The sequence below is a fragment of the Microcaecilia unicolor genome, chromosome 2 (genome assembly GCF_901765095.1).
Source record: "Microcaecilia unicolor chromosome 2, aMicUni1.1, whole genome shotgun sequence".
Taxonomy (NCBI): domain Eukaryota; kingdom Metazoa; phylum Chordata; class Amphibia; order Gymnophiona; family Siphonopidae; genus Microcaecilia; species Microcaecilia unicolor.
In genome coordinates, this window is record NC_044032.1 from 441,850,647 (window position 1) to 441,867,046 (window position 16,400).

The 16,400-nt window shown below is 43.0% G+C and overlaps 1 protein-coding gene across 1 annotated transcript in view; it reads right to left on the bottom strand.

The window, feature by feature from the left end:
• The window catches only part of LOC115461208 (dedicator of cytokinesis protein 2-like), a 1,592,043-nt gene that overhangs the window by 374,650 nt on the left and 1,200,993 nt on the right, over positions 1-16,400 (bottom strand). The window contains 1 exon segment of the mRNA XM_030190877.1: positions 5,195-5,295. Coding sequence (XP_030046737.1) covers positions 5,195-5,295 — 101 coding nt within the window.

A 16,400-nucleotide genomic window follows, 5' to 3' on the forward strand; every position in this document is an offset into this window, starting at 1 on the left:
ACATGAGGGGAGCCAGGTTTAGGGCTATATAGTCCGACACGAACATAAGAATAGCCATATTGGGTCAGACAAATGATCCATGTAGCCCAGTATCCTGTTTCCAACAGTGGCCAATCCAAGTCACAAGTACCTGGCAGAAACCCAATTAGTAGCAACATTGCATGCTACCAATCCCAGGGCAACCCGTGGCTTCCCCTATGTCCATCTCAATAACAAACTATGGACTTTAGTCCAGGAATTTGCCCAATCCTTTTTTAAACCCAGATACGCTAACCATTGTTATCACATCCTCCGGCAGTGAGTTCCAGAGCATAACTATTCTTTGAGTGAAAAAATATTTCATTCTGTTTGTTTTAAAAGTATTTCCATGTAATTTCATCGAGTGTCCCCTGGTCTTTGTACTTTTCGAAAGAGTGAAAAATCGATGCACTTCTACCCATTCTTCACAACTCAGGATTTTATAGACCTCAACCATATCCCCCCTCAGCTGTCTCTTTTCCAAGCTGAGGAGCCCTAACCTCTTTAGCCTTTCCTCATATGGGAGGAGTTCCATCCCCTTTATGATTTTGATCACCCTTCATCGAACCTTTTCTAATTCCGCTATATCTTCTTTGAGATACTGTGACCAGAATTGATTGCAATACTCAGGTGATCCATGAAATGGATATAAAGGCAATATAATATTCTTGGTCTTATTTTGCATCCATTGCCAAACAATGCCTAGCATCCTGTTTGCATTTTTGGCCGCTGTCTCACAATGGACAGATTTCACCATATTGTCTATAATGTCACCTACATCTTTTAATTGAATGCTGACTTCTAAGGTGGACCCCAGTATCAGGTAACTATGATTCAGATTATTCTTCCCAATGTGCATCACTTTATATTTGTCCACACTAAATTTCATCTGCCATTTGGATGCCCAGCCTTCCAGTTTCCCAAGGACGTCTTGCAATTTATCACAATCTGCATGTGTTTTGACAACTTTGAATAGTTTTGTGTCACCTGCAAATTTAATCTCCTCACTAGTCGTTCTGATTTCCAGATCATTTATAAATACATTAAATATCACTAGTCCCAGTACAGATCCTTGTGCCACTCCACTATTCATCCTCCTCCATTGAGAAAAATGGCCATTTAACCCTATCCTCTGTTTTCTGTCCAATAACCAATTCCTAATCCACAGAAAGACATTCCAGCTTATAATCGAACGAGAATAACGCCCAAGTTCCGACCTAAATCGGGAGATGGGCGTTCTTCTCACAAAAACAAATAAAGCGGTATAATCGAAAGCCGAACTTTGGACGCTTTCAACTGCACTCCGTCGCGGATGCGGACAAAGTTGACGGGGGCGTATCGAAGGCGTGTCGAAGGCGGAACTGGGGCGTGGTTATCGGGCGAACAGAGATGGGCGCCCTTCGCCGATAATGGAACAGTTTTGAGCTAGAATTTAGGACACTTTTTCTGGACCCTGTTTTTTGACGAATAAGGCCCCCAAAAGTGCCCTAAATGACCAGATGACCCCCAGAGGGAGTCGGGGATGACCTCCCCTGACTCCCCCAGTGGTCACTAACCCCCTCCCACCACAACAAATGATGTTTCACAACTTTTTACTTTCACCCTCAAATGTCATACCCTCCTCCCAAGCAGCAGTATGCAGGTCCCTGGAGCAGTTGTTAGGGGGTGCAGTGGACGTCAGGCAGGTGGACCCAGGCCCATCCCCCCCCCTACCTGTTACAATTGTGCTGCTTAATGCTACTAGTCGTCCAACCCCCCCAAACCCACTGTACCCACATGTAGGTGCCCCCCTTCACCTCTTAGGGCTATAGTAATGATGTAGACTTGTGGGCAGTGGGTTTTGAGGGGGATTTGGGGGGCTCAACACCCAAGGGAAGGGTGCTATGCACCTGGGAGCTCTTTTACCTTTTATTTGGTTTTTGTAAAAGTGCCCCCTAGGGTGCCCGGTTGGTGTCCTGCCATGTGAGGGGGACCAGTGCACTATGAATCCTGGCCCCTCCCACGAACAAATGCCTTGGATTTATTCGTTTTTGAGCTGGGCGATTTCATTTTCCATTATCGCTGAAAAGCAAAAACGCCCAGCTCACACCTTGACGAATAAAACATGGGCGTCTTTTTCTTTTAAAAAATACGATCCGCCCCGCCCCTTCACGGACCCGTTCTCGGAGATAAACGCCCATGGAGATAGGCGTTTCTGTTCCATTATGCCCCTCATTGCCTCCTATCCTATGACTTTTTAATTTTCTTAGGTGTCTGTCATGAGGATCTGTGTCAAAAGCTTTCTGAAAATCTAGATGCACTACATCAACCAGCTCTCTATTATCCACAAGTTTGCATCGTCATCCTTGAAAACCATCTCCGATACAGGTAGATCTCTTAAATAATCTTGAATTCATTCAATATCTCCAATATGACCATGTCCTCGCTGAGTGCCCCTTTTGTCATTCATGATCTAATGGTCCCACAGATTCCCTCATTGGCTTTCTGCTTCTGATGTACCTGAAAAATGTGTTACTGAGTTTCTCCGTGGAAAGTTTTTCTTCATATTCTTTTAGATTTCTTTATCAATGCTTCACAGCTAGTTTGAAAGTGCTTCTGTTGCTTCTTATTTTTTTCATTCAGATCCTTTTTCCATTCTTTGAAGGATGCTTTTTTGGCTCTAACATCCTCTTTCACTTCACCTTTTTAACCATGCTGGCTGTCATTTGCTCTTCTTCCACCTTTGTTTATATGTGTTACGTCTGTGCTCACCTCGCCCTCTGGTGGCCAGAACCGGTGGCTGCTATGGACTATCACCCGTTCCAGACTTTAGCCCAGCCCAGTCCGGATCTTCCAGGCTGCCGGATTTGTCTTGTTTGAACCTGCACAGCTCCCGTAGTTGCCTGGTGATTGCTGCAGTGAGCCTCAGCTGCTGCTGGGCTTATTAGCCATTTGGAACCTCTCTGCTTTTGCCTTTACATCGCTTAAGGCCCTGGTATGTTGGTGCTTGTGGCACTTCTGCCTAGTTTAGTTTCTGGTTCTAGTTCCCTGCCTGATTCTAGTTTAGTCTTTGTGTAGTTTAGCTTATACTGCCCTAGTCTTGATTCTTGTTTGTATTTCTGTGTCTAGTTCTTGGTTCTTTGTGTGTCTTGTTTGGTGGCTGCCTAGCTGCTTTCAGTCTTATTTCTTATCTGTTTGTGTTTCTTGTTTAGTGGCTGCGCTGGCAGCTTTTAGTCCTTTTCTGTTGTGTGTTGCCTGTTGGTATCCTGCCCCTGCCCTGTCCTGCAAAGCCCTGCCGGCCGCCTGCACCCAGGGGCTCAACTCCTGGGGAAAAGCGGCTAAGCACAGGTGAAGACTAGGGTTCCTGCTCTGCCTGTTCCAGCTTGTTTGCCTCTGCTGCAACCCCAGTCCGGGGTTCTAGTCCTGTTCTGCCCTGTCCCTGGTTTGAGGGTGGTTTTGCCTGCCGCTTCCGCTCCTTGGCAGTGGCCCAAGGGCTCACAAACCCAGTTTCCAGCTTGGAAAACGTGACAATATGTGAATAAATTCTGTCTGGGATTCCATGATGGTATTTTTAAACAACGTCCACACCTGTTTTAAAGTCCTAACCTTTATGGCTGACCATTTTAGTTTCTTTGTAACCATTTTCCTCATTTTGTCGCAGTTGCCCTTTTGAAAATTAAATGCTGCTACAGTAGGTTTCCATAGTGACGTCACTCCAGGTATCAGCTCAAATTTGATCACAATGATGATCACTGTTTCCCAGCGGATCCAACACCATCATCTCTCCTACCATGCCCTGCATTCTACTAAGGACTAGATCTAAAATAGCTCTGCCTCTTGTTGGTTCTTGGACCAGATGCTCTAAGAAGCAGTCATGTATTACATCTGAGATTTTCGGCGTGCTTTCTAGGTGTCCTGCTCTGCACCAAGGACTGGTTTTCTGTATGACTTTCTATTGTGCTTAATCACTGTATTGTGATCTACAACCTTAGCACCGTATATTGATTGGCTGTAGCTCTATTCCTAGTGCACCTCCCAAGATAGGATTAATTTCCAAAACTTTGAATAAAAAAAGATTTCTTTGGCATGGAAGAGTAGCTTAATGGGTAGTGCAGTGGCCTAAGAACCAGCTGAACTAGGTTCAATTCCCACTGCAGCTCCTTGTAACTCTGGGCAAGTTACATAACCCTCCATTGCCCCAGGTACAAAATAAGTATCTGTGTTCAATATGTAAGCCACTTTAATTGTATCCACAGAAAGGCAGTATAATAAATCCCATCCCCTATGGTTTGCACAGTGGGCTGAGAATTCAGGGAGCTGGGTTCAATTCCCACTGCAATCACTTAACCCTCTTTTGCCCCAGGTACAAAACATAATTAGATTGTGAGCCCACAATGGTCAAAGAAAGTACCTGTACATTATATATCTCCTTGCCATAACCCCAACTTGGACATGGGCAGCTGAGGAGTGAGGGAGTTGAGTTGTTCTAGGTTCTCATAGAGAACTGCAGGCACTGTTTAATGTGAGCAGGTTCTTACAGCACATATAACAAAGCATCAGGTCCAAAAGGCAAGAAAATTTCAAAATAAAGTAGCATTATACAAATCTGTGAGACAAAGCAAAGATATATATATACCTTTGCTTTGTCTCACAAATTTGTATAATGCTACTTTATTTTGAAATTTTCAATCTGCCTTCTTGGACTACTCGTTTATATATATATAAACGAGTAGTCCAAGAAGGCAGATTGTCTGGGAACAAGACACGAAAAAGGTAGAGCCACAAGAAAAAGGCAAGGAACAAATGCATGAGGCTTCAGAATCAGAACAGATGAACCAAAAACAAGCCCAACTCAAAGCCTGAAATAGCCTGTGAAGCAGGTATGAGACTCATGTTAGACCAATCCAGGAGCAGTAAGCATGATGGGAACAAACAAAGAACCAACCAGAGAGGAGAACACAGACTGACATACAAATATGAAGGGAACCAAGGCAACATTAAGGTAGCTCAGAGGCTGTTTATTATATTTATCTGGTGGCTGGCTCACCTAGAAAAAAAGAGAGGCCTCAGGACTGCACCATTACATTTCATTATTTTAGCGTTCAACTGACTTCTCCAAAAAAAAAAAAAAAGCTGCATGGATAGGTCTGCTATTGTAATTCACAGAAACTGGAAGGAGACAGTGCATGACACTTACTTTGAAAGGATTGCTGTACGCTTTGCATGGGAAAAGTTTTCCAGTTGCAGAGACTCCTGGGTAAGGAATGCCACAGCCAAATGGAAGTAGTTATTCCAGAGCTAAATATTAAAAGGGTAGAAAGACAGTGATACAGGTAAATCTCTATAAACTAACTAGGTAGAAAACTCAAACCTTTGACAAAATTCAGTGCTCAATTTATCGAGCTCTTGTAATGGAAGATATATGCAAGAAATATCAGTTCTAAAATGTGGATAAATGAATAACTGTGACTTATTCTTTTCAATATGACCAACATTTCAGCCTTCAGAGTTACATCACAATTTATAGCAGTGGCCAACTAAAAGCCCCCCAGACTTAAGTAAAATGACAATGTCGTCACATGATCAACATTGTGTTATTAAGAATATTAAAGATAAGACTGGCTTTTATGCAGTCCTATTTATGTGCTTAACCTGGCCGGTTAAGTGCTGAATGACACTTAACTGGCCAAGTGCAGACTCCGCCACTGAAACGGCCCCAAAATAGCTGGATTTCTAATCGGTTATTTTCAGCGGCACTGAAAATTAGTGGTTGGTCCACAACAGATGATTTAACCAGCTAGGAGCCATTTCTGGCTGGTTAAATCGCTTTGAATATCAAACCCTAAAAATTTTGATATCAACCTTGATATTGATATTACACAATTTCTTTATTAGTATATATCCTATATACCAAGCAGAATGAGATACCATTAATCTTTTTCAGATTGTAGTGCCTTCTTATCAAACCCATGCTAGCAACTCCCATCAAACTCTTTTACCATAAAGAGACCAATCAGACAAGGACAATCCTCACTGTAGGAGTCTTTCTGTTGTCACGTAGAACTGAAAGTTGCATGTGGCTTCTTTTCAACATCATCTACATTTCAGTTTTAAGAGAACTATTTTATTTATAGTTATTTCTGAACTAGTCACACTTTCTTATTCTTCGCTAGGTCCTTCCTCATGTCATTCACACCCTCCAGGGTGTCCACCCTGTTGCAGAGTTTAGTATCATCTGCAAAGAGACAAACCTTACCAGACAGCCCTTCTGCAATATTGCTCACATAGATGTTAAAAAGAGCCAGCCCTAGGACCGATCCCTGCGGTACTCCACTGATGACCTCCTTTTCTTCAGAGCAAGCTCCAATTACTACCACCCTCTGTCTCCTACCATTCAACCAATTTTTTACCCAATCAGTTACTCTGGGTCCCACACTGAGGGCACTCAATTTATCAGTCGCCTGTGCAGAACCGTGTCAAAGGCTTTGCTGAAATCCAAGTATACCACATCAAGCGCCCCTCCCATATCCAACTGTTTGGTCACCCAGTCGAAGAAGACAGTCAGATTTGTCTCACACGACCTGCCACTAGTGAAGCCATGCTGCCTCAGGTCCCGCATTCCATGTAGTTCAAGAAATGTCACAATCCTCCTCTTTAGAAGTGTTTCCATTAGCTTACTCACCTCCGAGGTCAGACTGACAGGTCTGTAATTCCCTACCTCCTCCTTACTTCCATTCTTGTGCAAAGGAACCACATCTGCCCTTCTCCAGTCCACTGGGACCACTCCAGATTCTAAGGAAGCACTGAAGAGGTCCGTCAGCGGAGCCGACAGAACTTCTCCAAGTTCCTTAAGCACCCTTGGGTGTATCCCATCAGGCCCCATCGCTCTGTCTACTTTTAGTTTAGCAAGCCCCTCATAAACCCAGTCCTCCATAAACGGGTCTCGGTCTACCATACATCCATCCCCTTTAGCCTTTGCTTTCTGCATCCCTACCCCCGGTTTTTCATTCGTGAACACAGAGCTAAAATAATCGTTAACCAGTTCAGAGATACCTAATCTGATGATATGACGCAGGTTTTGTGTCTTTTTCTGTGCTAACAGCTCCTAAGTCACACAAACTTATATGTTTAATTCTACCAGAAAGGTACCTGTGGCTCAAAAACACAAATACATACACCCTCTGATATTTAAAAACCATAGTCAGCATTGACTTCAAATGCTGCTGGTTGATCATTGGAATGTGACTGACTAAAGCTTTGGATCAGGTAGTGCCTGGATGTATGGTGAAGGTTAAAACAGGGTTTAATTCTACACCCTGGTTCTCCACTGGTTTATAGCAGCTACGGCGTGTGTTGTGCCAGGCTGAGCTGGAGTGACGGAGAAACAGGGATGTGGACTGTAAAGATAGTTATATGATAAAATTGCAAGAATATCAAGTGATGGTGGTAAGTAGCCAGTGGCGTACCAAGGGGGGGCGGGGGGGGGGGGCGGACTGCCCCGGGTGCAAGCCAATGGGGGGGGGGGTGTTCTAACTTCTACCTTCTGCTCCAGCGCTCCGCTGCTCCGGCCGTCAGTTTGGACTTCCCCTGGGCCCTAACGCTGCACCGGCGCGTCTTACACACCTCTGCGGCTCGGGCTCACTTGTCTCCTCCCGCTCCCAGCGGCTCCTCTCTCTCCCTCCCTCTCAGTTTCGTCCGAGTCGAGTCCCTCCCATCTGACGTCATGAAACCAGACGCCTTTCTCATTTCTCCCCCTGCGGCACCCTCTGCGCGCCAGTGCGCCTTGGCCTTCCTGCTGCACTACAGTGCAGTAACGTCGATGACGGTCTCCTCGGTGTTTGGCTCCTGACTGGGGTAAGGATAGGGGCAGCTAGGGGTGTTTCTATTTGGTTTGATGGGAGTAAGGATAGGAACTGAGGGTGGCTGATGTGTTGGGGTAGTAGTACAGGCTCAGGGGGGTAGGTAGTCACTGTTTGCTGAGTGGTGAGGGCAAACTGGTGTGTGGAGAGTTGGGGTGTTGGCCAATTTAAATTAGGAGGGAAATAGTGGGATGGGGGGAGAGACTGGTAGGAGGAAGGGGCCAAAAGAGAGAGATTGGGTGTTAATGAGGTGGGGAGGGGAGAAGAGAGATTGAAAGACTGGATGAGAGAGGGTTGCTGCTGGCTATGTATTTCTGTCATTGGCTCTTAGGGTATATTAAAGGTCTGATTTGCTAAGCTTTCTTTTTCCTTGGACAAAGAATGGGAAAACAACCTTAGTAAATCAGGTCTTAAAGGAGCTGTGGCAGACTTCCAAAGAGTCATTTATCTCATTTCATGATTATTGCTAAAAATAATTTTTCCATGGGGGGGGGGGGGGGGGGGGGGTTAAAAAAAGGTCAGCCCTGGGTGTCAAGTATGCTAGGTACGCCATAAGTAGCATTGAGATGTTTCCCATTTTTTATTTAGTTAAGAGGACAAGCATGGATATAGATTCTTACTAAAATAGGGTAAAGAAGTCCAGACACTGGTCTACACTGTGGACATCACATCAGCCAGACACACAATCCAGAATAAAAAATGTTACTGAATGTGAAGACTATATGCTCTGAAAAATTACAATCAAGAGCAATACATTCCTCAAATTATTTTCTAATATATAAACTTCATTTCGTTGTAATATCATTTCCTACTAACAATGTAAGATGAACAGTACTTGTGCTTGAAAACAATCACTGCAGATTCTCTCTCATAGAATTTAGCTTCTGCACGCCACAAGTTTGATTAAAACACTGCATCTTCATCATACCCAACAGAGCCTGGAAATTCTTTAGAATCACCAAAACAGTATCCAGACCAGAATATATAAAATAATTTAAATAATGAAAGAAAATATTTTACCTGCAAGCAAAATAGCCTCTGCACACATGGACCTAATCTCCACAGAGAGGCTAATTCCTAAGGAGCTTATCATTCCCAATTTACAGACTTAAATTCCTGCTAAACGTTTGCATCACAAACATTTGGAACAGTCTTTTTACCGTATAAACTACTGATCATAACTGATTTACTTGTAATCACATTGCACGCACACAAACACACACACACACACACACACATACAGAATGCAGAGAGTAGCCCTGCCACCCACTTTCCAGACTACCTTATGATCATTGAAGGTCTAGAGTGTAGTCAAGGCAGGAGTGATCCCCAGTCCCTCTTGCCCATGCCAGCTTTACTCTCAAAATGGCTGCCGTGACTGCTTGCGACAGTCTCGCAAGATTCCCACTAGAAGTCATGGCAGCTATTTTGAGACAGGGGCGTAGCCAGACCTCACGGGGGGGGGGGGGGGGGGGGGAGGGGACAGAGCCCAAGGTGGGAGGGCACATTTTGGTCTGTCGCCCCGCTGCCACCACCTCACCGCCCTGCCGCTCCCCACCCCCTGCTACTGCAAATACTTTGGCTGGCTCAGTTTCACTAAAAGGAGCGTGCCGGACGTGAGGGGAAGAGAGAGCAGGGCAGGCAATGCGGCAGCACCGGAGACCGACGCTGGTTAAAGGCTTCACCTGGCAGGGGTTGGGGACCCCACCAGCAAAACCAGGGGCCCAGAACAAATTTAGGGGGGCCCAGGCCCCCATGGCCCCATGTAGCTACGCCACTGTTTTGAGAGCAGGACCAGCATGGGCAGGAGTAACTGGGGATCACTCCTGCCCTCACTACACCCTTAGACCACCAGAGATTGTAAGATATGCCCAAGGGGGCACCTGTAGGTGACAGCGGGGAGAGGTAACTCATGTTCAGAGGGGAGGGGGAAAGAGGGAGACAAACAGGACAAAGCATACATTTTCGGCTTCCACTGAAAACACATGGTCAGTTTCAGCCAAAACCAAAACCATGGCTATTGCCTTTCGGCCGAAACCTAACCCGAGCAGAAAAACGATTTGGGGCCAGTATTCGGCACTGTAACAGAAACCAAAATTTGGTTGGCCTACCCTAACCTAACCGGTTAAGAGATGGCTGGTTAGTGGTGATATTCAGTGGCACTAACCAGTTAAGTGCCTCAGAATGTCATGTGACGGGTTGCTCAGTGGGTTTAACCAGGCAGGAGCCTCTCCTGCCTGGTTAAATTCTTTTGAGTATCTGGCAGTCTATGTATAAGGCTAGTATAAATAATATAGTAAATGTGACAAAGATCAAAATGGCCCATCAAGTCTGCCCATTTGAGACTCATCCACTTTTTAAAGATGTGCATACACACTCATTGCAAACTGAGTTAATTTTTCTGGCTTTTTTTTTTTAACATCAATCGTGCTGCCTGATTTCTGTAACAAAAGGAATTATTATAATTTTATATTGCTGGTTTAGCTGTTGGATAATTTTGAGTTGCTTTAGTTGCTTATATATGACTTTCTTTTTTATCTCTAGTTCAAAGGGAGAGGTAAGGTAATTATACTCTTTGATATCACAGCATTTTTGAGCTGTTAATTCCTGCCCTCCCTCCCTTCCCCAACACCCACTCACTCCATTTTCCAAATCTTGCTATATAGACCCAAACATCAATTTAGCTGAATTTTATTAGATAGAAGTGTTTGATATTGTTGGAAGGGAAAATCAAGGAAGTACTGTATATAGGTCAAATTTTGATTATCTGTTAGAAGAAAACAATTAATTATAATTTAAGGTGTCTTTGATAAGTAATATCTTATTAAATCTTTGAGGTAAGTCTGTAAAGGGAACAAACTATATTTTACACCTCAGACACATAAAACACAAATTTTTGAAGTTTGAAGGGATAAACTGCTGAATACCTCGATAACAGGTGAGCAAGCAAGACTACACACACAGGGAATCAGAACAGAGATTTTATATGTCACATAAAAGAGATTAATCAAGCCTACTGACTATTATCTGATGCTGCTTGTCCATGTTGGTACAAATGATACTGCTGTGAGTTCCTCTGAACTACAGTATGTAAAGTAACTTCATGGCTCTGGGAGAAATTGTGAAGTATCTGGGTGCACAGGTGTTATTCTTCTTGACTTTTCCCTGTCAAGGGTAAAGCCTAGGGCCGAGAGACTCGCACCCTGAAGGTGAATGCATGGTGGATGGTGTCAATTAGATGTTTCAGATTCCTGGATGATTTTTTTCCAAAAGGAAACAGAGCATAGCTGATGTCCACCTATTAAAGAGGAGATGAATCATTTCTGCAGCAGACTGGCTAACCTACTGAAGAGGGCTTTAAACTAGGATCACTGGGAACAGGTGGACAAAGATCCCAGGTAAGTAAAACATTGAGGGGCCCTTTTACAAAGGCGCAGAAAGGCCTATGTAAGTCGAAATTTGGAGCACACCGAATCCCTCAGTAGAAAATAATTTTCTGTTTTCTACCGTGGGCCGCTTACCTGGCGGTAAACAACAGTTGGCGCACGCTGCATGCTTACCGCAGGGTAGCGTGTGAAGACCTTACCGCTAGGTCAGTGGGCGGTGGTAAGGTCTCAGGCCAAAAATGGAAGCGTACTGGTTTCAATTTTAGTGCACGTCCATTTTCCAGTCCCTTAAAAAAGGCCCTTTTTCCTAGATGTGGTAAAAAATGGTCCAGTGTGCGCCCAAAAGATACACTCGCACTACCGCAGGCCATTTTTTACCATGGCTTAGTAAAATGACCCCTAAATACTGTACATAAATGTGAAAAAAGCAATATCTGAAAAGCTGTGTATACTAATGCCTGTGGTATGGGAAGTGTGATTCTAGATCTAGAAATGATGATGGAACAAGCTGGCTTGGATTTAGTGGTGATCACAGATATGTGGTTCACAGAGAACCATAACTGGAATATAGTTATGCCAGGCTATAATCTATTCAGGAAGAACAGGGCAGGAAGAAAGGGAGAAGGAGTTGCAATATATGTTAATAATAATATTAAGGCAACAGAATTGCAGGTCTTATGAGGAGAAGGCACTGTGGGTTAATCTGAAAAGAGAGACTTGAATATCTGTTGACATTGGTGTGATATAGAAACCTCCTTCACAGGTGGATGAAGTGGACAGAGATCTAATTGAAGGCATTCACAATATTACTACAGTATGAAAGGGCAAATGTTACTAATAGGTGATTTCAATATGCCTGATGTTGATTGAGACATCCCTGTAGTGGGGTCTTCTAGAACTAGGGAGATCCTGGATTCTCTACAGGTAGAACTATTCTAGCAATTGGTAATGGAACCCACATAGGAGAAAGCCATACTGGACCTGGTGCTTACTATGGAGAGAGTGTTTCTAATATTATAGTGGGTGATCATCTGGCATCCAGTGACCACTGCATGGTGTGGTTCAGTATTAAGAAATGAATGGAGACCCCTTGATATTCAAAGCTATTTAACCGGATGGGATAAATAGCATATCAGCACCTAACCGCTAATATTCACTGGGAGATAACCGGTTATCACTGAATATTGCTGGTTGGCACCTAGCGAATAACTGGCTATATCACGCAACTTATCTGGTTAGATGCCGATATTCAATGCCTAACCAGATAAGTTTAGCGGTCAAATAGAACCGCATAAATAGGTGTCTTATCTTTAACTGCTAAAAAGTTAACTGGTTAGTGCTGAATATAGGCATAACTGGTTAACTTTATAGAGGTTAAAAACTCCCAGATATTCAATGCTGGTCACTGGAAACATCCCAGCATTGAATATCCAGGTTTAATGCTGGACGCAGGACAGCAAAAGCGCTGCCAGCTGAATATTGGGCCCCTTGACTCTAGGAAAACTAACTTTGTCAATATGGAGAAATACCTCAAGGAGCCATTAACTGGATGGGAACATCTATGGAATGGGCAAAACAGAAAGGAAATATTTTATGTTTAGAGACATCTAAGGTTCTGTTTGTGGAGCAGTGCAGGAACTTTTAGTCACTTTAGCAGAGTAAAAGATTTCTGACATCCTTCTCACCTTACAATTTCTAGAACAGGGGCTGTGTCATCCTTCACGATTAACAGGGTGGGAGGATACATCCCTTGGAGGGAAAATGAACCTGCCCAAAGATGTGTGTGTGTGTGTGTGTGGGGGGGGGGGGGGGGGTCCTGTCTTTGGTTCCAGATCCCTGGCCACTGCACTTTAATGCAAGAGGACCAAGGTTTTGGCTCTAAGTCCCCGGCCAATTCCTTACTGTCAATGCAAGAGGACATAATCTAACTTTTGAACTTCAGGCTGTAGCATCTAATTTTCTACTACAAGATAAGGTCTTTGACCAGCACAGTCTTTAACCCTAAAAGAGTGGGAACCAATTTCAGAGCCAGGAAAGCTGCTGAAATGTTTCAAGGGAGCACAGATACGGGGAACCTCTCTATCACCACTGCATGCTGTGGAGCTGAAAGAGGAAAGATAGAAAACTAATGCATAATCCAGCCAGAGAAGCATAAAGCAGGGACTAGGGAGAGTCCCAGAAGATCAACCAAGTTAAAGCCTCCAACATCAGATTTGGGGAGAACCAGCTTGACTCTAAGAATTGTAACTCAGAATAGAGGATTATAGAGGAGAATCTACTGCTTATCTAAACTTATAGTTGCCTACAAGATACAATTATGTAAATAGTTGCTTTGAATCTGTGTCCCAGTTATCTGAACTCCAAATCTGAGTAAACTCTTCATTGTTAGGAACAGATATCCAAGTGTGGGATAAACTATTCACTGAGAGAAACACACTGAAAGTGTGAAGCAAGCCTGCCTTCTAGCTTTTGCTAGTCCCAGCCCTGACTTTCAAAAATCAGTCTAAATATCTTTATAGTAACCCACCTGATGTTCACTGGGCAACCCATGGTTACATAAAGGTAGCAAACCTATTTGTTAAGAAAGTAAATAAAAGTAAGTGAAAATGAGTCCACTATGATTTTCAAAAGAAGTGGCTGTAAAGGTAAGGAAAAAGAGGTTAGCCTTCATAAACTACAAGAGATGGCAAAAAGAGGAAGACCAGCAGCAACATCAGGAAAAGCGAAGAGAAACCAGTGAAGTAATCAGGAAAGCAAAGATGCAAATGGTAGAAAAAATAGCCAATATGATAACATGGGGGACATGACACTTATTGGATATGTTAACGATAGGAGGAAGTACAAAAGTGGCATGTCAGACTCAAGGATGAAGGGGACAAATATGTAGAAGCTGATCGGGATAAAGTGGAATTGCTTAAAAAAGGCTTCTGTTCTGTGTTCACAGATGAAGGATCAGGAGCAGGACTACAGAAAACAAACACAAATCAGAATGGAAGTGAGGCAGACCTGGAATGATTTTCTAAAGACACTGATTTTCAGAAGGATATGGCCGCAAAAACAGCACTTAGTCAGCTATCCAACGATATGCAGCACCAGATAGCCAGATATTCGGCACTGAATGTCACCGGTTAGCAGCTTAAAGATAGCTGGTTATATCATGCCGATATTAAAAGTCAAACTGGCCAAGTTTGGCAGCCATATTTGGTACTTAAGGAGCATGGGAGCGTGACACATCAGACGCTCTCCGTGGAGTGAGGAAGGGTTCCAGAGGCGATCCCACCCGGGGGATTTATGATGCCTGTAACTTGGTTTAAAGGATTAGTATTTTTCCCTTTCTGATGAAGACTTTTGAAACTCGGCCAGAGTTAAAGGGAGCAGTTATTATGATGGCAAGATTGGAATGGATGAATGATATGTGATTTTAATGAAGCACAAGCACGAGCACAATATACCCCAAGGGAAGTGAAATAATTATGTGAATATGTGTGTATATCGCATTGTGGGTTGGTTTATGTAAGATATGTGGGGGAAGTGAGATCAGGGTGTCATGAATTAACATATACCTCCTTTAGGTTCAAACAAATGTTGAATTGTATGTTTTATTATCCATGTATCAGATGGTAATATGGAATGCACCATAATTTATGGGCGGAGGTTTGAGCTCAAGTCTAACAGTATTTAATGTGAGTAGTTTATGACCTATACAAATGTATTATAGATATACGCATACACCGGTGACTAAGATCTACTTGGGCTCAGCTGTATGTACATACACAAATATTAGGAGGTGGAACATCATATGTGCAATGATGGTTCCATTGTGACACCACCACATATTCCTCTTGGGGATATAATGGGTGTAAACGGTATGGTCTGAGCACATTTAAAACAATTTAAAACACTTTATAGTATTTTTTTAAAGTGCATATATAAAAAAAGATAAATTATTTTGAACCCAAGTTTATTATAGTGAGCCATATTTGGCTGCCACAATAGGTGGAAAAACTTTGGCCGGTCTGACTTTAACTGGCCAGCACTGAATATCAGCTTGGCCGGTTAAAGTCAGACCGGCCAAAGTTAAACCAGATATTGGACACCTGCTAGAGTGGCCAGGATCACTAAAAGTCTTGATTACAAATGCTGGTCCTGTCAAGAATCAGATGGATCCCTTTCCCATATGGTTTTTTACTGTAAGAACGTAAGAGCATACTGGCGACTCATTTGGGCTAAGTTGCGCCTTATTTTTCAGTTGCCTGCATTAACCGTGATCTCTTATGATATTGTGCTTTTAAGAGCCTCTTCTCCTAACCTCTCTCTTTTAGAATCCGATAAGAAATTGTTTAACATTTTGTTAGCGGTTGCTTTACATTTAATTGTTTTAAATTGGAAAAATAATGTACATCTCAATTATAATGAATGGTGGAGTAACGTGTGTGTGATTAGGAAATATGAAACTATACTAGCCCATAGGCACCGTTGTGTTCAATCTGTCTTGAAGACCTGGGCTCGTTTGGATTCATTTTGTCAGACTCCTAATAGCACTACCTGATAATTGTATAATTGCTGATTTGTTATGGGTATTGTCATGGTATGTTGTTCTGCCTTTTTATTTTTGTTATTAACTTTGCCATGGATTATTGTTACTGTTTCTTTTTGGTTGTTTTGTGTTATACTTGTAAAACCTTAATAAAAAACAAACAAACAAAAAAAAAACAACAGATATTCATTGCCAGTCACCGGAAATGACCTGGCATTGAATATTTGGGTTTAGCATGGACCATGGAAGACAGCCCGGCTATCTCCTGTGGTCTGAAAATCATGCAGACTAAAGGTGGATAAAGAGATGGGGGCAAATGGGATACATCTGTAGGTATTGAAAGAACTTAGGAACATTTTAGTGGCTCCACTATCTGACCATTTCAGTCCTTCTTTAGAGTTGGAAGTGGTCCCTCAGGACCAGAGAAGGGTAGATGTGGGCCATAACAGTGGAAGTAAGGAGGAAGCTGGGAACTGCAGGCCAAGTTAGACATCTATAGTGAGTAATTAAATAGAAACACAGCTAAAACAGAGGACAGTGCAGTTTCTGGAATCTAATGGATTGCAGGATGTGAGGTTTTACTAAAGGTAAGTCTTATCACACAAATTTGATTAATTTATT